This window comes from Struthio camelus, chromosome 3 (assembly GCF_040807025.1).
Source record: "Struthio camelus isolate bStrCam1 chromosome 3, bStrCam1.hap1, whole genome shotgun sequence".
NCBI classification, from domain to species: Eukaryota; Metazoa; Chordata; class Aves; order Struthioniformes; family Struthionidae; genus Struthio; species Struthio camelus.
Genome location: NC_090944.1, coordinates 27921803 through 27948678, shown reverse-complemented (window position 1 = coordinate 27948678; position 26876 = coordinate 27921803). Strand labels below are relative to the sequence as shown.

The 26876-nt window shown below is 39.5% G+C and overlaps 1 protein-coding gene and 1 long non-coding RNA gene across 3 annotated transcripts in view; one reads left to right on the top strand and one right to left on the bottom strand.

The window, feature by feature from the left end:
- TRAPPC12 (trafficking protein particle complex subunit 12) overlaps nt 1-17138 on the top strand; it is a 65426-nt gene extending 48288 nt beyond the window's left edge. For both annotated transcript variants that reach the window (XM_068937250.1, XM_009667445.2), the window contains exons 8-12: nt 2987-3060; nt 10963-11061; nt 14450-14550; nt 15375-15462; nt 16807-17138. In XM_068937250.1, coding sequence (XP_068793351.1) covers nt 2987-3060; nt 10963-11061; nt 14450-14550; nt 15375-15462; nt 16807-17049 — 605 coding nt within the window. In that variant the 3' untranslated portion in view covers nt 17050-17138. The remainder of the gene's footprint in view (nt 1-2986; nt 3061-10962; nt 11062-14449; nt 14551-15374; nt 15463-16806) is intronic.
- LOC138066692 (uncharacterized) lies at nt 118-14442 on the bottom strand. The gene is made up of 3 exons (XR_011140071.1): nt 13359-14442; nt 12164-12241; nt 118-1884 (listed from the first exon to the last, which is right to left on the bottom strand). It is a non-coding gene; the product is annotated as an uncharacterized lncRNA (long non-coding RNA).
- Nucleotides 17139-26876: the final 9738 nt, after the last annotated feature.

Below are 26876 nucleotides of genomic sequence, written 5' to 3'. Positions count from 1 at the left end.
AAACTTTTCCATTTCAGCTAACAAAGTAAGGACATTTTATCAACTTCCTTCTAGGAGAGCACTCACCTGGAGAATGTGAAAAGTCAAAGTTTGCCTCTGAAATGGGAAGAGGCTGGGCATAGTTGTCAGCAGAGTGAAAGTTGACTGTAAGCAATTCCCTAAAGGCATGTCTACGTGGAATGGTGCAGACCTATCTGAACTCTTCTGCCTGTTCTTCAAATGGACCAGATGTAAAGCAGCTTTAATGTGTCATTGTACTTGAACTAATACACCATCTAGATAGGTCCTAAAAAAGTGTGTGCTGTGTGAGCTGCATATATCATAAAGGCATTTGCAAGTATATTCAAATGAATATGTTTACTGTTCTTCTCAGAAGGGATAGAAAAAGGCAGAGAAATAACTGGATTTTCAAGATTGGTGCACCGCACTCCAGAAGTTTCTTTTAGTCTCCCCCTGAATCTGCTATTCCTCTCATCCCATACCTCCTTTTCCTTGTTATCTCCTGCTTTCCTCTTTCTACTTTCATTTTTGCCCTTACTATCCCCACTCTTTTTTTCCCTTTTCCCCCCTTCTTTAAAGGTGATCAGACTTTTGGTTTTAGAGTACAAGGGACTTTTTTTTCCTAGCTGTGTCATAATCCTCTGCCCTGCACTCGGCCTCGCTCCTGTTGAGTTTCTGGCTCCTTGCTTTTTCTCACTGCTGCTGCTTCAGAGCTGAGCTGAGCTCGGAAAGAGGTCTAGGTAGAAAAGCAGCAGCTAGTAGTTACCAGGGGACAAGGCTGCTGCAGATTTGGGGAGGCATCTTTGTATGTTTACTGTGCAGCTGCCTGTAGGTTTAAGACTGCCAAAAAGCTCTTGGGACCTTTGCAGGGACTGTTGACTGCTGCTGTCTGTGGAGGTCAGCTCGGTCTGCTCCCTGTCTGCTTCTGTGCTGCATTTGGAGCTACAGGAGGCTGATGATGTATTTTTTTCATGTGAGATCTAGCTGAAGCAAACCTTATTAACTGTTTCTGAAGAAAGCCTTAATTCATTATGGGGATTATGCTTACTATGTAATTTCCTTATTGCTGGTGTAAGTGGGTGCCACACCAAGCGACTCATCATATATATCTCCTGTAGTCTGGAACAGAGCACCTCATTTGCCAATTTTTCAGCAGGAGGAGAGATTTAGCATTGCACCACTTGCCTGGTAACGTTTTCTGTAAGATGCCAGGTTTGCAGCCTCTTAATGCACAGACCTCCTACTGAAATGATTGGCAGTTTGAAGCACAGAGCCCTTGATGAATAGCAAAGATAAAGGGGTATTCAGAGGTAGAAGCATGGCTGCAAGGACCTGCAGAGTGGGCTTAAGGCATTTCAGTAACATACAGTGATTCAATTTGGGTTTTTGGTTTTGTTTTACTGCTTTTGCAGGTTTTATTTAACTCTCTTCTGGCAGTACCAAGGAGCCTCCTTCACAGGGCTGCACAATTTCCAGAGCAGAGCTGGTTCCTCTTTAGTTAGTTTATAGCACAGACCAGAGAAACCTGCTCCGGCCCTTTTGCGTTCCTGTTTGAGAAGCGTAGCTGGTGCTGGTAATTGTTGCGGGAAGCCCAGACGTCTCAGTCAGTTCTAAGCTCCCCTGCAGGAGTCAGCATCTTCTTTGTTGTCACCTAAATCCGTGATGAGACCCTAAAAAATTGAACTTAGTTACCAAAATATCGGCGCATTCAAACAGCGGAGATAACATAAGTGAGACAGTAAAGGAGAGTTATTTAATTATGTCCAGGTTTTACAGGCATGCCAGAAGACTGAAAAACGGACGAGTAGACCACGATATATGCTCGTCGTTTGCAGCATCCTCTCCGTTAACAGCAGCAGGAATGTGGTAGTCGAGGGCGAATTTCTAGAACAGAAGCTAGGATTAATGTATGATTTAAGGTACTGGGTACAGTCCTGGGCACAAAGATACCTCCTCTTTTGATGAGGTTAAGCTGTGAATGTTCACAGCTTTTGTTTTGGGGGGATTTTTTTGAAAGAGTTGCTTTTCTTAGGAGGGGGAGTATACGTTTCAGCAGGCTTTCTTCTTATTTGTAGTGGCATTTATCTGTGCTGAAAAATTACCTGTATGACCTGCCATGCTTTTCATCATAGACTACATTATTGATACAAATGAATGGTCTCGGTTATCACAATCTCACTCTTCTCCCGTCCCCTCCTTCTAACATCATTACAATGACCTTGACAGTTGATTGACTGAGGTGAGAGACATTTATTTTCCAAGTGTACTAAGTTAATATTTTTAATGTTGATTTTTGAGGATTAGAGGAGTATCTCCAGCATTGATCAAGGGTACTGTAACAGCAAGGGAAAAAAAGGATCTTTACGAACCGTTCCCTTTCAACCTCAGGAGTCTGTCTGCAAACCAAGGGAGTTAGAAATCTGCTGCTGCAGCCTTTAGTGCCTGCAAGCTCTAGGAGCGCGGGGAAAGCAGACAGGCTTGGCAGATTTTTCCAACATATCTCTAAGCCAGAGGCAAGCACAAATAGTCCCAGACTCAGACAGCTCTCACCCTGCCTGTTTTGGCTCTGAGATGACATTTTAGCTGTGTTTGATTTTTCAGCTCATCACATTTAATCCCATAGATTACATGTTTTTAAACTGATGCTCATTATCACTTGCATCTTTCTGTGCACCTTTTGTTCTGACATTGGAAAACGTGTGGCTTCGTTTAGCGTTTAAGATTTGGCCTGAGCTCAAAGCCGAGTGGCTGGCTGTCGCTTTGCGTTGTCGCGTCGTCTATGGTCCCCCAGAACCGGCCCTGGGAGAGATGCCGAATTTTCTGCCTGATGGTGCAGCGTGGCCAAGAATTAAAAACTGTAGGCTAAAACCCAGTGATGTTAACAAGGGGGATCTTTCAAAATCATAATTCGTAGGGCCAATAATTGATGGCAAGAAAGAGCCTCTAATTTATTTGTGCAAATTCACAAGCTGCTCTTATTTTGCAGCCTCTGTTCAGCTGTGGAGGTCACGTCTGGGCCGGGTGATGTACTCCATGGCAAACTGTCTGCTAATGATGAAGGTACGTGGGTGGCAGCAACTGCAGAGGTACCGTATATTCCAGAGTAGAGCGTCCGCGGGAGCGCCAGAGAATTACTGCTGCATAGATGAGGGAAGCCTACCGGACTGCACATGAAGGTTTTGCTTAGTGAAGAACTAATTAGACTTAATAATGACTTCTTTAATAGATAACCATTTGCAGTAATGTTCTTTGGGAACATATCTGTACTTATTTCTCCCCAAATCATCTTGGAGAACATGCAATAACAATACAGAATTTGCATTTTTAAATTGAATTTTCAAACACTTAACTAAAGGCTGTAATTAAAAGCAATTATGTGCTCTGTCTTCTTCAAACTGTGCAATAGGAATGTTGCTCTGTTTGTGCACATTAATAATACCATAGGCTTTGAATGTGATGTAGATCCAGAACATCTAAATACGTCCTCTCTTGTCAGCTTATCTAGATTGCAAGATTTCTTCTTTCAAATTTAAATCTTCACTACCAGTACAGGGAGCGGGGTGTGGATGTGGAGGTAATAAAAGGAAAAGGAGCTAGTTATCACTTTTTTTCCCCCTACTTTTTCCCTTATTCTTTTAAGCAATCCTGCTCCATTTTGTGCAGCACCCTTAGCTTGTTCCTCTGTTCAGAAAGTAGAAATAAGAATTCTGCAGTTCACCTCATGATCAGGAAAATAGAGATATCCCTATTTTAGGCTTGTAAGACTGCTGTTATTTTAAGCTTAAAGATACTTCATGCATCAATTAGCAGCAACAGCCTGAGGCCAACAGGCCAAGATTTGCACTCCTTGCTTCCTGCTCTTTGGTTGCCAAAGGTCAAGCCAAACCTTGCTCTCTGTGACGTTTACTATGCCACTTTCCAGGCCTCCTTGATGCTCCATTCTTAGTATTACAATATCTCAAAAAGCATACATTTTTAGATAAGATCCATTATCCAAACACTTCTTTACGTGAAATGGAACATCCTTTTTAGGAGAATTAGGGAAAACAGAAATTTGTATTCGTAATTAGATTGAGATCAGAACAATTCTTTCATATTTAGGAGCCCATTCAACCGTGATGTATTTTTGAGAATTAATAAGCATTTTTTTGAACTAGGTTCCTGAAACAGATTCAGTTTTTAAGGAACTTTTCTTTTTTTAAGTAGATGGTAAAACGCACCAAGTTGCCATCTCAAACAGTGTAACGCATTGTTTCAAGAAGCTGGCTTTACTTTCTGTCTGTGAATTCTCTTTAGCCCTTTTGGGAAGTGAGTTTTTTTCCTCTGGTTTCCTCCTTTTAGTGCTCTTTTCTACTAGTAATATACATTTATTTGTGAATACAGATTATCACCTCTTTGAAAATGGTACTTCAAAAATACTGCAACTCAGGGGGCTTCTTAGGACCAATTGTATTTAGGGTCTATCTCACTGCAGTCAGTTTAGAAATCAGAGTTCCACAATAACTTCCAGTTTTCTCACAACTGCATATTAATATATAACTGCTCCCATCTGAAATTTGCATTTCAGTGTGTTGGTTGTAGAGTAGTCATGAGTCTCACCGTTTTCAGAAATATCCCTGTAGGGAGTAGTAGAGAGTCTTTTAAGAAAGATTTTTAAGAACAGACATGTTACAATTAAAATCAGAGTAGTATGTAAAGTTAATTTATACTACTTTTATGACAGATATTTTGTGAGAGAATTATATTGACTACTTATAAATTTAATAATTTTTAAGACCATTTTAACATCCACCTGTGCTGTGATCGGCCTCTCTGCCTTCTGCAGTATCCATAGGAAACTGTTTATTCAAATAATAATTTTTAACACACTTGTTAATTTCCCCCTGAACAGTTATATTAATTGTACAAAGTTCCACACCTTTATAATTGTTTTTGCTGTTGTATAATACACTTTAAAAACTCCACGTTTTATTCATTTCAGGTGTGCCATGTAATAAAATTAAGAAATTCTCCTGTTCTCATTCTGAGTCAGTGCCATCTATTGCCATCTAGTGAATATTTACAATATTGCAGTATGGCCCTATTTGATTCCCAAGTACTATTTACTGAATGGAATAACTTGTGCTACTGAAGTAAAAGAATATTCTGTATCATATTGGTATAAAAAAAGAAGAACTGATTATCATATTTTTATTAACCTTTTCCATTGGCCAAAAAAACTCACTTACTAACAATTAATAGTAAATAATCTTTACCGGATTGACTCTTCAAAACAAACAAGACTTTGAACAGGTGCTGGGCCTCTAATTATTTTAATCTACTTCAGCTATCGTCAGATCTAATGAGGTTTACTTAATATTGTTTCTCTTCTGCATTGCTTATCTGACCCAAGCTTATATAGCACACTGATATTTGTCTTTTTAAATATGCTACATGGCCTCATTAGTTTCATACCTGAATATCATGTTAATTTATTGAGATGGAGGAGTATATTCTTTTAGAGACAGTGAACTAGGGTGCAAAGAAATGATTTACCCAGACTTATGTAGGAAACCAGTAATGGAACGAGGAATTTATCACAGTGCTCCTTTACCCTGGGACACTCTTTTCTTGGTACAGAATTCTGCCTGCTGTATCCCTTTATATAGGTGTCTGATGTTGCAGTTCTGTAGCAGTTTAAGGCAGGCTTACTTTATGGTCTTTTACTCTTCATCCCCTTTTCTTTATACAGCCTTTCTTAACTATGTATTCTAGCCCCTTCTATGCACCATTATGGGACTTAACCAACTGATAAGTCAGGTCAGGAACTGGGTACAACAAAAACAAAAAAAGTGGTGAATGTTGATACAAAGACATATCAACTGAGTCAGCTTTTCCAGTTTCATGTGACCAAGTGGCAACATAGGGGAGGAGGTGGGAATAAAGCAGGAAGGGAAGATGGGACCATTTAACATCTATCATTGTAGACTTTCACTTACAAGAAAGGCTTAAGTCACTATGAAACTGTACCCTCAGTGTGGCAGCATGGGAATATTCATTTAAAATGCAACTATGATGCGCACTGCTTCATTTCAACAATCTAATTGCAAAAAGTCTGTCATTTTACTAAATCATCATGAAAATGTACTAAAAATTTTTTAGAGTTCTTGTCATCTGAGCTAAAATCACTTTTGACATTATCTTCCCAGACTTCTACCTCTCTGAGGAATAAATACCTAAGTACTTTACATGTATATTATAAATGCACTCTAATGAAAGGAACATTTTGCATTTTTTAGATTTTTTTTTTCTGAGTTGTCTTTGCTTTTGTAGAACTTTTACTTAGTAAAAACAAAAACATTAGAATCATTTTTGAGTCTCATGCAATTGAAACCTTTCAAAGAAGGGGGCAACAGCTTATATTAATGATGCAAGCGAGTGGTACCTAAGGATTCTAGCTTCTCTCCAATTTAAAGGAGAAAGACTGCATGAATCATGATGTCTTTTGCCTAACTGTGCTGCAGTACTGTTCTCTGAATTCATAACATTGTGAATCTCTGCTTTTGTAACCCTTCCACAAGCACGCTAGATAGGGAGGAAAACTAAGTTATCCCTGTATGCCCTTCGCAAAATATAATCCTTATAAACAATACAGTTTGTTTAAACAAAGCTGATTTTTAGTCTATATTTTCAAAACCTCTTCTCAGCATTCCACCCAACACAATCATTTATGCTTATTTCTAAATATGTCATAAATCATATTTTAATAATTTAAGGTGAGGAGAAGTAAACCTACAAAAATGTATCATGGAGGAACCATAATGGGAAATACAGTCACATTACAGTGCATCAAAGAAAAGCAAACCCTGCTTGCCTTGCTTGTGCTAGCGCAACCATTGGCTTACTATAACTATTTTGAATGTGACTATCTAATGTTAGTTCCAAATTTTTCAGAATTAAAGAAGTATTTAATTATAAAACGATAAGTGAACTCTAATTTGTATCCTGAATGTGTAACCTTATCCCTTCTGTTGGAATTTCTCATAAAGGTGTGAAAATCTGAAGACTCACATTTTTTAGGAAGTAAGGACCATGACAATACATCAATGCCACCTTGAAGTCTTAAGATCACAAATTGTAGTCATTGTTCTTTTACTGGTAGTACCTAATACTTCTGTACTCCTCACAACCTGTGAGACTTCATTCCTCAGGAAGGGTATCTGTCTCCTTTATCTTTGTCACAGACAGTTGTGCTTATACCACGTCACTTTAGCAAAGCTGAGAAGGAAACCCAGGTCTTTAGTAAATAAGACCTTAGTCTTTAAGACCTAAGTCTTTAGTAAATAAGTGTCATCTACTTTACGATATGTTGCTTGAGAAAGAACTGTCAAATTGTGCTTTTATAACATGCCATAAGATAGCATAGTTGTGTGTCATCTGGCAGTGTATAGGATACTCTAAAAATCTACTTCCATGATAGGAGAGATGGTTCTGTTAATTTGATAAATTTTTATTATTATCTTTGATTTTAACCGTCATGTCCCGACTTCGGTTCGCTTGGAGAGACTAAAGTGAAAAAGGGGTTAATTTAGGTACTGTTTCTGAACCATTAGCATACAATCGAGTTTCAAAATCAGTAACTGAAACCAAGACTGTAAATTTCCAGCATTCCTGGTGTTATCATAATGCTTTATGTAGTCTGTTGGCAATGAGTGTTGTATTATCCTGTATGGAGCACAGAAGGCTAATGCCACACACACTTCCTTGCCCTTTATCCAGCCTTGTTCCTGCAGCTACTTTGGAAGATACACAGGCTGGGGAATGTGAAAGTTGCAGGCTTGAAATCTGTTGGTAATGCACTTGGGGGGAAGAGTATAGGCATATGAAACTCAGTATAGGATCCTGGAGTAACTACAAAATGAGATTGTATTTAGAAGTGAGTCTGATTTATTGTGTGAATGTTTTGCCATTTCGTACTTCTTATTTGTATGTGGTTAATGGAACCCTCCTTCCTAGACTAGTATATAAGCAGCATTGGACTAGCCTTGCCTAAGGTCAGGGGTGGCCTTAGGTTTATACAACTTAGTCTCTTGTCATCTCGTGGAAGGAATGGGCTCCAGTCCTGTGATATGTACTGCAGAGCATGATGTAGAGTAAGCACAGGTGCTACGTGCTGTGTCATTGCACAAAAACAGGGTGCTACACGTCCCCTGATGCACGAATACAGCGCACAGACCCTTAATGCTTCACCTCTACTCTTGCATGTTAGGAGGTGTGACTCTTTGCATACTCGTAATTTTAATATATAAATGGTGATGTACAGTAACTTGCTAGGGAATGCAAGAGGGGAGAAGGATTTGTTTGCCTGACTACGCCAAGTCCATGAAGCCCCTGCAGCTGGGGCCCCCAAGACATTATTTGGACTGCCTTTGCCTACCCAGGTTGGCTCTTACGTACACTGTGGTGCCTGTGCTGTTATAATTGTGCAAACAGTGCCCCCTCGTGCAGCCTGTTCTGGCCAAGATGTTTCTTCAGTCAATTCATGCTCAAACAATATAAACTTTAAGCTGACAAAAGTACTTTTCTGTCAGTGTAACTGCATGGTCCCTGGGGAATTGCTTCTACAGCAGTTGGGGGGATGTGACCTTAACACCTCTATCCCTCATAGTTATGCTACGTATCTTTGTTGTATAGACCAAGTCCTAGAGCGTGTTGAAACTGAGCATTGGGTAAGGGACTGCTTTAGACGAGAGAATGCAAGGCACTGTGCACAAAAGCTAGAAATTAACGTGATAAAGCTGTTTCACCAATAAGCACATCTTATTCTTAAAGGGATAAAATTCACAGTCACAGAAGATCCCTAAGACTTTTAAGTAACACTTTCTCTTCTAGGGATTAGTGGTTAATACAGGCTTGGTGGTCCCTGTAAGGAACCAATTCAGAGGATCCCTATTCTAATTTCCACAGTGGTCATCATGATACTTTGCACTGTCTCTTTTTGTGTGCCTTTTTTTTTTCATATAATACCTAACACAGTGGGAATCCACAAGCAATGACGACCTTTAGTGAGAGCTATTACAGTGGCCTTAAAATCACCCTAAGTCATAAATGTATGAGAAATGTTGATAGTGTGATAAGTTTCGTCACATTTAATTTCTGAATTCTAAATGAATCAGAATTTAAACAGAAACATGTTTTCGTGTATGTGACCTGTTGTTTCTGACCCCTTGGCACTAGCACTAAGAACTGTGATCACAGGATGGCATACAAGAATTGGAGTAAGTTCTTAATGTTAATTATTAAATGTTAGAAATTAATCATTATATACACAATATGCAAGTTGTTTGCAAAAGAAAATGCAGCTGTTAGGGACCTCCTGGGTTGTTTAATCCAGTCCCTTCCGTCATAGGCCATGTAATTTTTCTCAAATACAGATCAGACACCAAAAACATCTCTTGATTTTTGTGTGTATGTGACAAAATTAATATGTTCCACGTGGTGACCGGGTTCAGAGATCAGGTAGGACTCAGTCATTTTAAGCGCAGCCTCTGGAGAACACACTATTACACCTGCAGCGCGTTGCCTCCCTAGACTAAGGAGGAGATGAGAAAAAGTGCCTTTTGCAGTAGCTGTGATCACATTTGGGGCAAATTAAATGACTGCTATAATTTTACAAAACAAATGGTAGGCTGGAGAGTGTCCGAAGGTGTCCATGCACAGTTTTGAAAGATTAGTCTTTGATATCTTTTGCGTCTGAACACCCACCACAAATTCTTGCATTAAGTTGAAGGACAAAATTGTCAGGAAGCACCAAATTTACTGCAGCACAGAAGTCTTTTATCTTTGCATATGTCAGGTTTTTTTATAAGAAAGCTTTTTTTCTCTTGATCCGAGAAGCTATAGCTGTGGGTAGTGCAGCCCTTTGCCACATGACTGTAGCTACTATATGTCCTCCAGTCAGCTCAAAGCACACGCAGACTTTCTCAGGTATGCCTGCATGGGTCCATGAGAACATGCTCTGAAAGTAATGTGCTGCACAGCTACGTAATTGAATTACTGCAGTTTAATGAGATACTATGAATCGGCTGGACTGCAGTACCTAGTCACATGTGCTCTTATGTCCCGTGGTAAATGTGAATACAATTTACTTTAATCCTCTTTCATTGGTCATCATGTGGCAGGTGCAGTTGCAGTGGATGTCAAGCAGTTCTGCGTCTGAGCTGCTGCTGTTCCACCAGCCCTCGTGCCACCATGTTCTTTGTGCAGGTGAATTTGTGGCCATTTGCAGAGCTTCCTGGAGTTAAAAACCAGCCCAACCCTCAGTTATTTTTAGTCCAGATTAGTTTTCCAGTCAGATTCTGACTGCACATTTTGCTTTTGTATGGGATGGGAGAAGGGAGCAAGGATTTGTGTGGAGGGATAGGAGAGGACTTGTTTCCTTTGGCAGTTGTGTTCATTTATGTCACCTTAAGACAAGTATAAAATTGTAGCTTCTGTCATGCTACCTTCTGTTTTGCACAATTTAAGATCACGTGCACAGACAGTCCCAAAGTTTCTTTGATATAGTAATTTGTTAAACTGTGCAAGTTATTCATGTATTTGAACCATATGGCACTTCTCAAGTATGTACAACTGAGTCGCACAGAGGGCTTTTGACTCTCACCCTAAATCATAATCCAAGCTGAAGAGAATATGTTCAGATTCTTTCTCTCGGCATTTAGCTACCAAAAAGAATAGGATCCAATTGCAAAAAAGGAACTTAAAGCAAGAGCTGTGCTCTACAGTTCCAGTATAACCGAAAAGAGGCCAGAAGAGTCTGCAACTAGTGCCTACAGCAATAGGTGGAAATTGTATCCCATTGATAAGTTGCAGTTATTTTTATTCTGTTTGAATATGTCTCAAAATTATACATACATATATATACCCATAAAGGATAAAGAATGCTGAGCTTAAATATCTGGTCACATGCTTTTCACCCTTTAGGACTATGTGCTTGCTGTAGATGCTTATCACACCGTCATCAAATATTGTCCACAGCAAGAGCCTCAGGTGTTGAGTGGAATCGGAAGGATTTTCCTTCAGGTATGTATTTTATTCTAAATCTGCTAGGTAATATTGCTGTTAACAGCTATGTGGTGAGTAACTGTTCCATCTAAAAGTACAGTAATTTTTATAGGGCATACATCAAATTATAGAGGCAGTGGTAAAAAAACAAAAAAAACTTTCACTATGAGATATTAGATTATTCTAGGAAATACAAACTTTTATAAATGTAATTAAAATTACATACATTTACGTTAGTGAACAAAGAAAACGCTGTAGAAAATTATGCTAATAGTTGAATAAAAAGGGAAAATTCTGGTCTCCTTGAAATTAAAGGTAAAACTCCCATTCACTTTAGTGCGCCAGAATTTCACTGAACGTTTCATTTCCCACTGCTTTAGACTGCAGCTCTTGGTCATACTCTCTCACTGCCAAATTAATATAAAAGAATCCGAGCATTTTCTTCTTTTGTCCTGGTTATATCTCTGAGGAGGGCACATTACAAGAAAACAGCAGCACTGTATGTGTATAGTAACTTTGCATGTAGCTATTTACTTACTTAGCACACTAAGTACGTACAATAAGAGATAAGTGCAGTAAGACTTTTTTTGTTTATCGGAAAATGATGTGTCTAAACAATTGATATCTGACAGTTTTAATTTTGAGTCTCTCAAATTCTTAGCAACTCCTTCATATTTTCTAATACTAATGTTTCAAACTTAATTTTTTAGCTATTATAAATGTAATTTTGAATTGTCGAAAGTCTTTACAAACATTCTAGTTTGTAGCATTAAAGTTATGGAATGGCATTGAAATGGAATAATTTACTCTTTGATAGATAATTAAATGATGAATAATATTGTTTGCATGCAATCATAGAATGTGTCATTCAGATTCCGTTCTGGATTTTCAGTTCTTAGCAGGGAATATGTTTTCACCGTTTGATAGATTTGTGTTTTTAAGTGGATTTAAAGTGTGATTTAAAGTGGATCTCCATAGTTATAGAGAAATTTTTTACTACTGAAAAGTGTCATGTACATTAATTATTAACTAAATAGGCAGCTAACACAAATAACTTTCTTCAACAAATAAATCCTTAGTTTGTGTGTGATTTTTTTTTTTTCTATTTAATTGAACTTACCAGTTTTGGGGACCACGTCTTCTTTATCTTCACGTGTGGTGTAGCATCAGGATCTGATGTAAGGCCTTTAGCTGTTGTCTTAATACAAATGGGAAATGAGGGTGAGAGAAATGAAGAAAGCAAAAAAAAAAAAAACCAGAGCCTATCACAGTGATACTTTGAGAAGCACTATAATTCTGTCAGCAGCCATCCAAGTTACAAAACAGAAATTCACATGAAACAGGGAAACAGTGAAGACATTTTAGTCTCTAGTATTTTACGACGTGTTGCTAATAGACTCTGCTCACTGACTGACCTATCCAAAATTGCCATTTAAATAACTACATTAAAGAACTTAAAAAGCGAAGAGCTATCTGACCTTACGCTCTGCAATAGGTTGCAGCAAAACAGAGTTTAAAATGATAAATAAATTCTAGGAGTACTTCAGAAAAATAATCTTGGATGCCAGACTAACAACTAAAATTAAGTGCAGAGTATATTGGAGGCTTATTAATAGAGGATATTATTTGAGGGTGACAGAGGAATTTTCGTTATTAATTTGAAGTGCTACTCACCTTTTCTGAACTAAGTTAAATAAAATTAAGTGGCAAAAACTACTGCGTATTTTTAATATTAAATAACTAATTTAATAACTAATTTAAGCCAATTCAATCTGCTAAATATTCTGGGGGGAAAAAATGTATAAAACAGTATAAAAGTATAAACAGTTTCCAAACAGTTTCCCCTCTGTTTAGTGGCAAAAATGGCAATCACTATAGCCTGGCATGTTTGCTTAGAAGATACAAGACGCTAAGAAATGAGAACTCTTCATGTTCCCAAATATGGCTTGACTAGTCTTCAAACCCACGAGCTCCCAGTGGAGCAAACGGGGAATTTGCGTTAGAAACTGATGTTCTTATGGATAGAAGCACAGACATTATGAAGGGCAGGATTGGAATGTAAAATAATCGTGAAAAGTTGGGAAACTGAAACGGCAAATTGGCTGCCATTCAAAGAACAAAGGCAAACTACTACTAAAGGTTGGGAATAGTACACAAATACAAAATGGGAAACAACTGACTAGGCAGCGCTGTCCAGAAAAGAATTAGCTTAAGGGTAGGCATACTACACATGGGTAAACAATCCAGACTCTTTTAAAATACTGTGGCATAAAAGCAAACTTCCTATTTAGATGCAAAGCATGAAGTAGTGCTACCTCCTTCTTGCTGCTGGTGAGAGCTCAGCTGGAGTTTTGTGACCGCTTCTGGGCACTCAGGGAAGATGTGAAGTAACTAGAGAGAGGTCAGAGAAGAACAACAAGAATGACCAGAGGGGCTAGAAAGCATTACATATGAGAAAAGAGTGAAAATTGATTTGTTTGAAATTTGATTTTTGTTTTCTAAAACGGAAGATTTGAAAGAAGGTGCAGTAAGAATCTTGGAAGTATGTAAAAGTCTGTTAAAGAGAGAAATCCTACTATTTTCCCTGTCCACCATGGATGAGATAAAAAGCTGTGGTAAATAGTGCAGCAGGGTAGACTTCGAATAAATTTTCTAATGCTAATGGTGTTTACGATTTCTGAATTCTGAAATAAGTTTCCTAGAGAGGTTATATGCTAGTCACCATTTGAGGGTTTTAAGGAGAGTTCAACACGTTTTTCACAAACAAACGTGGTAGTGTTGGTCCTGTTTTGAACAAAAATGTAATCTCTTGAAGGCCCTCAGAGGTGTCTCAACCTGAGAGCTGTCTGGTTTCCATGTTTTATGCTCCTGAATTAGTTTAATTTCCCTCCTTCTGATAGATTTATTTTTCCCAGGAGTAAGTTTTCTTCTGCTTCCATCTCTGCAGCCTAAAATTAGACACCTGCTTCTGCAGGTGAGCAGTGAGTGTCTGTCTTCACTTGCTACTGTAGAGTAACACCCTGGCTTACTGGAAGTACTTTTGCCCTCTTCTCATTTTCAGCTAGTTTTGCAAACTCTGAAGTCAGTTACAACAAAAGACCCTGGTCCTGGAAAGCAGACAGAAATGAGGAGGTGGGACATCAACACTATACAGTACATAAATACTCCACGCATTACAGCTGAGAAACACTGCCTTACACAAAACTGTACCTGCTTTTGGTGTTCTTTTTCATGATCTTAATATGACTTTTCAAGTATCTCGTTTGTTAACAGATGTTACCCAGTAACATTTGTACCAAATAATGAGACTTGGGTATGTTTTCATGTCCTTATCCTTTGTAAAAACTTTAATCAGGATGTATCTCTTTTGTTCTCATTGTGGTAACTTTATGATTTTACTGTTTAGATCGGAGACATAAAAACTGCAGAAAAATATTTTCAAGATGTTGAGAATGTGACTCACAAATTGGATGGACTGCAGAGCCAAATCATGGTTTTAATGAACAGGTAGATAACGTAATAGCTAAATGAAATTTTAAAATATAGTTCTGCTAAGTATGCATTGTGAGCATTAAACTACCCTTGAGACAATTCTGTTCTCTTTTCTGTCTTTTATGTAACTACGTCTGTCATAAGTGAGACTGAGTGGCATGTAGACCCAGGAGATACCTATTACTTGATACAGGCACATTATCCTGGATTGAAATAGTGATCCTTCAGTTGATTTTACAAAGCTTTTTCTCATTCTTCCAGGTGTTGCATATTTTCACTCTGCTTTTTCAATACACATTTACATAAATAACTCTTAGGAGAGGAGAAGCTATTTTGGGCCCTTACCCTACAGTCAGATCTGCCAGTAAAGCTGCTTCCTATTAGTTTCAAAGAATGCTAGTATACATGGTAGTAAGTTGAGCTGCATGATGGGGAACTCAGGTTGTAGTGTTTAGCACATTGGCTTAATATATTTAGAAAATACTGTTCTGAAGTACTCTGAAAATGATATAGCATAGCTAATTTCATAAAGATAAATAATTCCAGAAGGAGAGTAACTGCATTTTAATTAATAAAAGCACAGTGGAGACTATTGCCTTGGTAGGCAGAATATATAATAGCCAAATGATGCAAGGTGTCACTCCATTTGTCTGTAAATCAGTGCCATTTGTCTGTAAATCAGTGTCTCCTTGCTGGCTAAAGATTACACCGTGAAGAGCAAATGTCAGAAACTCTCACATCTGTAATAGGAAAAATAAAAAATGGTGTCCGTTCTTTTTAAATATATTATCACCTTGGATTTTTCAGGATAATTCATTCATATGTCACTTACTTTCTAGAGCATTTCTCCACCTCGGTCAGAATAATTTTGCAGAAGCTCATCGATTCTTCACAGAAATTTTAAGGATTGACTCATCAAATGCTGTGGTAAATCTCCAAATTGCTACATTTATAATGAACACCTACATTACTCTTGTAATGCCTCATTCATGGATTTAATTAGTACCCAGAGTGTGCTTGGAGCTTTATGGAAAAATTAGATGTCTGTGTGCCAGAGTTTTTAGTATACATAAAGATAAGATAAAAAGACAGGAAATGAAGAACTAGTTTATATGAACGGAATGAATCCATAGACATGTATGTTTTAAGGGATCTTTGCAAAAGGGCTTTCTTTCTGCATTCTCTGTTTTTAGTGTAAACATACATGTCAGAAAAGGAAATGGCAGCTGCTAATGTATATAGGATTAACTAGACTTCAAACAGCATCGAAGGGATACTGTCAATTTAAACATGACATTTTTAACATGTTGTACATCAGAGCCTTGGATTCCATCACAGGAGGAGATCAAAGAAGAGCTGTTTGTTTCTTTTACTTTTGTTATTTGTACATTTGGCAGCTTTCAGCGCATAGTCATACAAGAACTGACACAGCTTACCCCCAGCAGCCTGAACCAAGGGGCCTGCGGGGACTGAGTTTAACAAGTATATGACTTGCACCATTTTGCAGGCTGTAGAATAGTATGTGTTGTAAATTGTGGGAGATCTGGTAAGGCTTCCTGAAGAGAGGGAGAAAAAAAAAAAAAAAAAAAGCTGTATCCTTCCTTTGTCTGCAGCTTTTAGAAAGTGTGAGTGTTGCCACTGTTAAACACGTTATATGACTTTCTACTGCAGAAATCTTCTGGTAACTCATAAAACCTCTTGTGTGTTGAGGAAATGGAACGGGACTTGATCATTTAGCATTTATTTAGACTCCCCTATCTGCTGAATTTACTTGCAGTCAGTTGCAGATGCCTTCGTGGCAAGATTTCTGCCTGCTGTTTACGTGGATCTTTTGTAGAGAAACTAGAGAGAAAAATATTTGTGAAGATACAGTGAAGTCATTAAAAAAAAAAGTACAAAAATGATAGCATTCAGGGGCTCATGTAGTTCCTGCCATCTTTTTCAACTGACTTTTAAAATTAACTGAGTAATGTCATCCTGTACTGTTTATATTATGCTTTAGACTGTCTTATCTTTTAGAGTTTCAGCTGTTAGAAGTCCTTTTGGCACGGGACAGATCTTGAAAATAACAAAAAGGAAAGGATTGGAACATACAATTGATAATGTATTTTAGTTACTTGCACACACCCTTAAAGTTAATTCTGTGCACACAGTAAATTTGCTCTTATTCCAGATGCCATACATCTCTTTTTTTCCTCTCTCACTACTTAAAATACATACATATATATATAAAAATGTATAGTTATTTATCTACAATATATTTTTCTCTAGGCTAATAACAATGCTGCTGTTTGTCTTCTTTATCTGGGAAAACTGAAGGATTCCCTCCGGCAGTTGGAAGGAATGGTTCAGCAGGACCCTAAACACTACCTACATGAGAGCGTTCTTTTCAACTTGACAACTATGTATGAATTGGAGTCATCCCGCAGCATGCAGAAGAAGCAGGCCCTTTTAGAGGCTGTAGCTCTCAAAGAGGGTGATAGCTTTAATACTCAGTGTCTCAAGTTAGGCTAGATCATTTTTTTCAGCAATGCTCATTTTTAAAATTGTATTTACTCTTGCTAACGTGTAAATGTGAAATAAAATCTCTTCAGTTATGAATATCTGGTGGCATTACTACAGAATCTGTGTTGTTTCTAGCAGTCCTGACTACCATTGTGAAGATTTTCTGCTGACCTATAACCAGCTTCATCCCTGCAAGTCTAGGACTGTTTATGGTTATACCTTGTTACAGTATAGACAAACAGTCAATTACTTTGATTCTTTTTTAAAGAAAAACTGCATTTGACTTACTTTGTCTTGATGATTCCTATAATCTTTCAGTAATTTGTGAGTAAAAGACATGAGCTCATTTCATCAGATAGCTAAAAGATATCGACAGGCTATCAGTACGTGTGTTACAGAAATTGAAGTTCTGAATGCACGTACCTTCAGCTGCTTTTATTGTGTTTCATTTACGCTAATCAAAATATTAAGTATACCTTCGTATGCCCAATTATTACATGGAGAGATCGAGAGGAATTACTCTAGTATTTAACGCCCTCTGCTCTCATATGAAGTTGCTAGATACCCGCCATACTGTGAAGGACTGTATCATCGTTTGAATGACACTGAAGTTTTTGGTGTTGTGATGCCATTAATTCTTTTGGATTCATTTGAATTCTGTAAAGCTGAGGGTAGGAGTGGAAGATTTCCTTTTATTCCTGAACTGTTCCTTCCTTTCTTCATTACTTTTTCCTCTTTCCCATTCCCTAACCAGTCTGATGCCACTGGGCCAAGATTTATTTCCCACTATGGTGGCAGATGCAGCACAGAACGTGCTAGAAATCCCCTCACTTTCATACACACGCGCATGTATATTTTGCCTCTTATACTGCAGCCGTCTTCCTCATGCCTTTCCTAGGGCCTGTGGATTCCTCTTGGTGTAGACAGGCATTGCTGCTCCCGTGTGGCACGCTGCTTGCTAGAGAAGGGAGCGTTGCCAGGTGGGGAGAAAGGAAACGCTGCAGCCCGGGCCCCCTCCTTTCCCACTACTGAAGTAAAGACACCAGGCAGGGAAAAGGCTGGAGACACTGAGACAGAGGTATGTAAGGGTTGGGCCACGCTCGGTGGAAGCAAATGGGGTGACAGAGAGCACAAGGCAACCGTCATCGGTAGAACAGTGTTAGAATGTTGTGATTTTGACTTTCTTTGGAAACATGGAATTTTAGAGTACTTCTCTTGTGGTATCAGTGTATTTCACATCTCTGCTACCATTTCTCCATCTGTATTGTAAAGAATCAATCCAGATACTCCGTATCATTGAATGTGAATATAGTGTATAGGTCTGTTTGTCCTTTTTTGATCATTTTCAGTTTAGAGTAAGGTTTAGCAGTTGGAGTAGCTTGTTATCATAAATCACAGCCTTGGGACAATTCTGTAATGGTAAACACCTCTTTGGGTTACATATTTATACCACACCCATCAATTAGTTCCTACCATCTGTAAACACCTACACCTGTATTTTTTAAGTAACTAATAGCTCATGTTACAATGAGTAGCTAATAACACATTAGAGGTACTACACAGAGGCCAAGTGGTTGTTCTCAAAAAATGAGGTTGGTTGTTTGCAATCTGCTGCAGGCTGGACACGTGAAAAATTGAGGGTGCCTAAAAATTGCCAGTCGTTATGAAAGACTCAAGCCTATAGCTTCGCTTATACGGAGATAGAATTTATTCCATTCCTACAGTATATGCACGTTTTTCATATTATACTTGTATACTGAAATAATGGATAGGTATGCACTGATCAACTGACAAAATTTAAATCAGTATTTCTGTGGTTTCACCTCCAGATTCCATAGCTGAGTCTGAATTAAACTTGTGTAAGAAGAACAAGCATGTGAGTAGACTTGTCCTCAGATACCACTGCTAAACTCAAAAAAAAAAAAAAAAAGAAAGATTCAGCACCACGCACTTCAAGTGGATTTAAAAACTTGTGCATATCTTTAATGAGTATTTAAATACAGTAAAATAAAAGTAGTTACTTTTAGTAATTTACATTACTGCTTATTAAATTGTATACTTATTTTAATAAAATAATATTGCTCTAACTTGAGATGAGGTGTAACAGTAAGTGGAAAAATTCTCAGTTTCTTTAACTAACTCCAGTTGAAATCAGTGTAGTTTTTAGTTTGTCACAACCCTTGATCTGCGGCAGTATGTCAGCTTACTCACTGAACTCATTATAATTAATTTTAGTATTATGTTTTCTCTAACACAGATCACTTTTCTCGTGTTTGGGATTTCTTATGGACAGAGGGAAGTCCTGGTATGTAACCACCATCCCTGTGGTGAAAGACCTTGAGAGCACAGGACAGTTCCTGTTAAATCAGTCTACAGTGATGTGTAAATGAATATAACACAGATTCCCATGCATTTTGCTTAAGGTCAGATGCTGTATTAGATTGTTATCTGATATATTCACCTCTGCAGCTATAGTCTACAATTTCAGGAAGAGTGATTTGTCTTTTCCAATTCTAAGTAAGTAAAAAGAGCATGATGCACCATCACCCAGCATGCAGAAGCCACTATACAATCTATAAGTAAAATGCTTCCTTTTTTGATTTAGTAGCGCCTTATATTCACTTAACATGTAAATGACAGATCAACAAAGAATAGAAATTTATGATCCTAGTCGGAGTCAAGTAACCATTAAAAAAAACCCTGAAAACATAATCCCCTGCTCTCCCGAGTTTTTCTAAATTCTAATTCATATGTATTACTACACAGGTCTCATTTCAGTATATTTGCTGCATTCTTATTAGTAGAAGCTTTTACTCAGATAAAAACTCCAGTAGAGGAGACTTGGACTGGGTGACCTCTAAGCTCAGTGAGCCATTAAACAAGTGACATCCTGGTAGACTTGCAGAATAATTAAAATTTAAATGCAAAGGCATATTATCACTGCTGGATTTATGCAAATTGTTAACTGTTTATAAAATGCAAGAAATAAATAGTGTCAATGTCACTTTGACACTTTGTGGTTTGGATTTAACATATATACAAGTTAAGCGTTTGAATTTCCTGTATTCTGCCAGTTATACATCTAAATGCTCTATATGGTGTTAAAGCATTAATGCATTAAAGCTAAGGACAAAATTTGTCCTAGAAGCATTAATTACACCAGGCAATCCTGTTAAATTCAATGGATTCAACTGAATTTAATGAGGGTTCCTGGTGTAAATGAGGGCAGAGCTCAGTTCTAAAACACAGCCTGCGTGTGTCATCTGGCTAAGTGAGGGAGGCTGTACAAAGTAAGTGTAGCCTGAATGAGCTGAGTGTTGTATTCAAGTCTTAAAGCTTAATGTGCCTTAACAGAAGTTTTGCATTTAAATTTCCTTCGTTATTAAAAGAGGAGCAAATAAGCTATACTTCACACGTTCAAATAATTGCATTATGCATAGAGATCCAGATCCTCAAACGGAATTAAGCATCTATCTGGCATTTCTAGTACCTCACTCATAATGTCAGGTGACACTGACGTCCTCCAGCCAGCAGGTCACTGACGTTTTCCTAGTGCTTCAGTTTTTGGACTGGACCTGTTAAATGTTCCCCAAAAGGCACGTGGAGACGTGCCTCCACACTCAGACTCCTCAGTAGACTTAGGCCAGTCTAAGACTCTGCTGACAGAGTGATCACTCCTCCACAGACCCCAGCCTTTATGCCAGCATGAACACTTGCACAGTCACGTGCAAGTTGGATGAGCTCACAGACCTGGCTGAAAGCTCACCATGCCAACAAAAACCCTCTTCCGATTCATCTTTATCCCTCAGGTTTCCAACACAAGGATCTGCTGGGAATAACAACCCCACCCGGAGAGACTGCATGGCAACATGATTCTCTGTGGCATTTTGATGGTGTGAGAGGTGGCAGACAAACAGTTCTTGTTCTGAAGCCTTTGCTGCACGTGTCTTCCAATTCAGATCTGAGTGGTAAGTGGCACGTGATCTGTGTGCACGGGGTAAGTTACCTCTGTCTCATTTGTATGGTAGCTAATGTGCTTAATCATATGCATTGCAGCCATCCAACAGAAGTTTCCAAGCTATGCAGTACCGCCATGTCCAGTCGTGTTTATTAACCACAGTAATAAACTTAAATTCCCTCTCCACCTTGCCATCAATCTAAGCAATATGTGAAAACAGGACTGAAGCATCAAATACAGGTTTAAATTTATTCCATACAGGTGGAAACACAGCAGCCAGACTCTTTTACCTATCTATCTGAGCCTGCTAAGGTAGCAGCCTAGATTGCAAAAGCCAGGGAAACTCCAAAGAACAAGGCTGTTTTTATCTGTAAGCTCACACCTGTAATATGAGTTCAAAGGATGATACTACCCCCTTTTCCACCGTGATTTCTACATGTTTAATAAAGTATTAGGAATAATGTATTTTACTAATGAAGTCCTTCACATTGTAGGAACCTGCATAGAGCTTTTAGCCTATGAACAGCAGTTCAGTAGTGCTGAATGCAAGCAAGTTCCAGCACTAACTTTCGGGTGATAGCAGAAAGCTGCTTTCCTACCTGCTTCTCCAAGTCAGCTTGGGGATTATAAATTTAGAGGGTCTTATCTTCAAAGGGTGGGTGAAATGGTCACAATCTTGGCGTTAGGGAAGAACAGAAAGGTGGAGGGTGGGAGGACAAACCAGTTGTTGCCTTATCCAAGTTGTTCTGGATCAACAGCTGATCCTGTCACAGCTCTGGGTGGTCTTCTGCAGATGGTTCTGTATTTATATATAAGTGAGCTTGCCAGTAAGAGAATCGGTCTAAAACCCAGCCATTATACCTTGTAATTTACCCACAAAAAAGAGAGGAAAAAATATATTTGTTTGAGGCAGGGAAGGGAAGAGAGAGAAGGTTCCTTTCTGACTTTGAAAAATTGTCAGAACTGTCAGTGCTAAACTGAAAATACTGAAGTTAAAAGCTACAGAATGGAATTACTAGAGCAGTTAAAAAAAAAAAAATCCATCATTTGCAGAGCAGGGTCTGAGCAAGTAATTTAGATGCTGGATCACACTCTAGTGGCAGACAGCAGAACTGATCCCCATCCCTAATTCAGACTAGGGCTGCTTACAGCCATCTGGCCTGTATCTGGGCCATTGCCTTTGTGTCTGAGAATTTCTGCTGTTTTCTCAACAAAGAATCCCAATCAGATATTAGCTAATTTACACACATAACATGGGTCAGGTCCCCAGTCTGCCTGACCAAAAATGTAAAGCCGTTATTCAGCTACTAGGCATATTCTTCAATGTTGCTCAGTTGCCACCTCAGCCTTTATATGGCTTGGTTTCTGGCAGTTGATACTAAATGGCTGCCTTGGTCATGAAATCAGCCTGTCTAGTCTAAAGTTTGCAGTTCAAGCCAAATCTAGGAGTCAGAAGCTAAGCAGGAGAGTGCCTGTCCTGCCAGTGGGACCTGATGCGCTGAGCGCACAGAAGATCTGACGCTTGTCGAGTTCCAAGAGAGGCAGACACAGGCTCCTGTGGGCACTGGAAGGGCAGCACAGCCCTTATGCCAAAGCCTGACAGCAGAAAAACATGTCCGATGCTAGAAGTATTCACCAGGCCTCTTGGGGAGAGAGGTGCTTGTCTTCTTTTTCTCTCACTCCCAGCAGGGACTTGGAACAGCATCTCCTACGCTCCAGGCCAGCCTTCTAATCAGCACACATTAGCCATTCACAGATGTTACTTATGTTCATGCAGACATCTAGTCAAGCGTACGAGCTCATACAGGCACCAAATGTCAGATGTTTCCCCACTGAGATCCTGAGTAAAAGCAGCCCCTTGGTGCCAGAGCTGTGTAGCACATCAAACGCTGGGCCAATTTTTCTCTCCATTTCATTCTAATGCATTGGTTCCCCGCTTTGTTCTGGTGGTCCATGTCCCTGCATGTCCACTGCTCCCCTTTGCCTTGCATGAGGAGCCAGGACACCTAGCTCTAGGATTCGCAGAAGGCTGTTCAGGGAGCAGGAACAGCAACCTCCAGGCAGGACAACACCCAGCACCTTGGGCCTCCAGAGTCGGGGCTATACAGGAGGGCTGCGCCGTGCATTATAACACAACATACAGGCACCCCATCCCAGAGGACTCACGAAGGCTACTTTAACCCCAGTCAAAGCAAAGAGAACATGAGGCTCCTTCAGGAAGTGATTCAAAGCACCAAGACACAGGAGCCTGTTCTCTACTACTCATTAGACAGCTTCCTTCCCCTTGGGCTGTAGGAGGTTAACTCATGACAGCCTCTGTGAGTAAGTCCCAGCAAGCTCCAGTATCCCTGAGCAATGTGCCACAGCAGTTACCTCAGCACTTGTTTTCAGCTGGCACAGTCTTTCAGCGTGGTGTTGTAATAGCTCATGTAGACATTCATGCTGGACAATACATCAGAGGTAAATAAACAAATAATAAAGTGGAAAGGAAAGAACGAGGAGTGTGGATGAAGACTAAGCGTGACTGCGTAAGAAAGTAAATGCAGAAGCTATAGGTTGCTGCTAGCCTTGCAGTCCTTGCAGCTCAGTTGGTCTCCTTGCAAAGGGTCTGCCTCTCTGATCTTAAGGAACTTAGAATTAGTCTTTCTCTGGAGTGAAGCATAATGCAAAAGATGGGAAAATAGTCTTTATGCAAAATCAGAAACAGAATATTGTCACTACCCAAACTGTGAAATACAGATCAGGAAGATTTGGCTTACAGAAGGATTTAAAAGCCCTCACTGAGATTGCAGAGCCCTGCCAGGTTAGTCACTCACTGGCCAGCCATTTGGCAACACCTTGGCGCTCAAGAGACCTAAGTTAGCATGACAGACAGTACATGGCCAGGAGGGGATGAGCATAGAGCAGGAACACAATGTGGCTCCTCCTCTAGCGCTGGAGGTCAGCACTACATGCTATTGAGGAGGGCTTGGAAGCAAAGAGTCATGGGGGAGAGATACTCTGAACAAGTATTTATTGCTTGAGAGCCAGATCTTGGAGAGGACTGGACTTGATGAGCAACATCTATAGGTCTGATTCCAAATTTCCAAAGTCACCGAGCAAACAACGGGACTCAAGATGTACCAGACATTTGTAGGAGGCCCATGTTTAAACCTCTCTGCTAACTGCAGCAGTGAAAGGAGGTGTCTCTCTGCAGCTGAGGGTGAGACACCCCTTTCCATCAGCATTTCCTTTCAGTGAGCTCCAGATCTCACTGAGCATACATAGGACAGGGTGCCTGATGTAGATGTTATTAGTTCTACTCTCTGGCTGTGAAATAGCTTAGCATTAAAATATCCGGCTTCCCTGAGTGAACCCCCTCCCCCCCACCACCACCACCACAGATACTTGCTCCAAGGCACATAAAAAAGGAGGGCAGGGTCATAGATTTTGTCAGCCATCTGTCTGCTCACCTAACTTTAGAAACAGCCCACTGACCATCCATAACCTCCTTTGAGTTCACTTGCAGAAAACAAGGCCACAGCACTCTCAAGCTGGTCATGAGAAACAGAGGTATGTGTCACTTGTACGTGCTAAGAAAAGTTTGGATTAATGTGAAAAGTGATACGTAGGTGCCAAAAAGCTATCTTCAAAACCCACAATTCAACACCACTTTGCCTACTTTTTTTTTTTTTTTTAATCTAATTCTGGAGGGGTTGAAGTATTCCCCTTGTCTGAGTTAATGCTGCCAGCATGGTGTTGCTGATACCACTTACATAAATTTTAATAATACATCAATGCACCAAGATTCTCCACTAGCTGCAGTAAAACAGACTCACGTTTTTGGACAAAAAAAGCACTGATCTCACTTCTAATTTTTAAAGCTGTGGAAAATGAGGGAAAAAAAAAAAAAAGGCAAAAAATGGCCATGCAAATAAACTGCCTTTTTCCTTGGAAAGAATCCTCTCCTTCCCCTCCCATTCTTCAGAATAAGTGTTTACTATTAATGTTTCTTCTGTCCAGCTGTTTCTTCTGTAATCTCCCATGGAATCTCTTCACAGCTGTAGAATCAGTATACAGGCCCCAAATTGCCTTTTTCCCTGGCTGACAAAAATACTTTTTGAGAGTAAAGCTTTCAACCTTTCAAAGACACCTATAGCAGTCTAGGGCATGTATTTAAGAGTGTTCAGAGTGAGACCCCCACAGCCACTGCCACCTCGCAGCAGCAGAATGCATTGTGCTATGAAAATGATGAACGATCTTCAGCAGGGGTATCATGTGTTATTCCTGACAGCCAAGAGATGGGTGCTGTGCCAGGTGTATATATTCCTCCACCAAGGCAACAAAACAAGGTGGTTCAGTTTTGTTTCTGAGGTCACATTGTTGAAAGCAATTGCTGTGGGCAGCTCCTTTACTATTTATCCCCTCGTCATTGCCTCCAAACTGTAAATCTCTCATGAGTAGACGGCATTACCTGTTCTCTCCTTCTAGTAGCTCCCCTAGTCTGTCATGGGATGACTGTGCTGTAAATGGAGTTCCTAGATCTCACTTCACTACTTCCACTGCTCTTTTTTGCAGAGAAAGTGAGAAACAGAGAATCAAAGCAGAAGGGCCCAAAGGAGAACTAGGAGAAATGACCAGTCTCCTGCTGCCTTCTGTTAAAAAGGAAAATAAAAGCAGAGAGAAGATGAATTAGACCCTGGTATCCAGTCTAATTCCAGCACTAGGAGAAAGCAGTCATTTTACTTTTCATTCTGAAATATAATTTTGGGGGGCATATAAGTCAAAGAAATAAATCTTGCTGCAGGCAGTAACTATCATTGATTCCTGTAGCTCGTCTTTGAAAAATCCCAGAAGTTCATATTGGGAACAGGATGCCTCGGTGGGGAAACCGTGCAAAAGACAAAAGGATACTCAAGCGCCTCTACCGTGGAAGTGGAGGGCAGCACACAAATCCCTGACCCAGCGAGGCAGACGATACGACACAGCACAGCAGCCAGCCTGATGAAGCGTTGTGTGACTATGGTCAGGCTTCGTATTTGCTAATAACGTTGACTGTAACGCCAATTTTCATCAAGGCTTACTAACCACTGCACAAGAGCTAATTCAGGCAGATTCAGACATTTTGCAAGCTTGGGTTATGCCTGCACCCTACTTCCACAAATTGAGCCTAGCACTAGTAGAACGAACAGTCGGGTATCGAGCTCTGTCTTCACGTATCTTGCAACCTAAGACAGTAAGGCAGGAAATACATGCCTTTTTTGCTCACCATTTCCAACATTTATCTTAAAAGCTAGCACAATTTCACTTCAGAACAGTAATTGTGTTTTCAGAAACGCTTTTAAAGAATTAAAACACCTACAAATCATTGCAAGCAATGCTGCCACAAAATGATGAAAATACTGCATCCTGCTGAAGACGGGACATTCTTCCACCCATAGCAGAACGACAGTGGGAAAGTTCAATACATCTAATCCGTCCACTACCTTATGAAGATTTCCATAAGCTGAAATTTCAACTTCTTTCTAGATTCATGTGTGTTTTGAAAGCTGAAAATAGGAGTTTATATTAATTGCATACAGCTTAAATTGCCATACAAGCTGTAGTCAGTGAAGAATCCGTTTTCATCATCCATTCAAGTGACTGTCTGCCCCACTGACATACTTTGTCAATGTAAAAGGCAAATTCATAGTCCAAAACACCACTCCTGTGTCCACTGCTGAGGGGCAGCACATACTGTGTAACTGAAAAGCATTTACTGAAAACCTCAAGCAACTGAACCAGCAAATTTAAGTCTACTTATCTCCATTTTGCAGCTAAAGAAACTAAGGCACACAGTTCATGATTTGTCCAGTCTTACAGAACAAGCCAGGAGCAGAACAAGGAATAAAAGCTGATT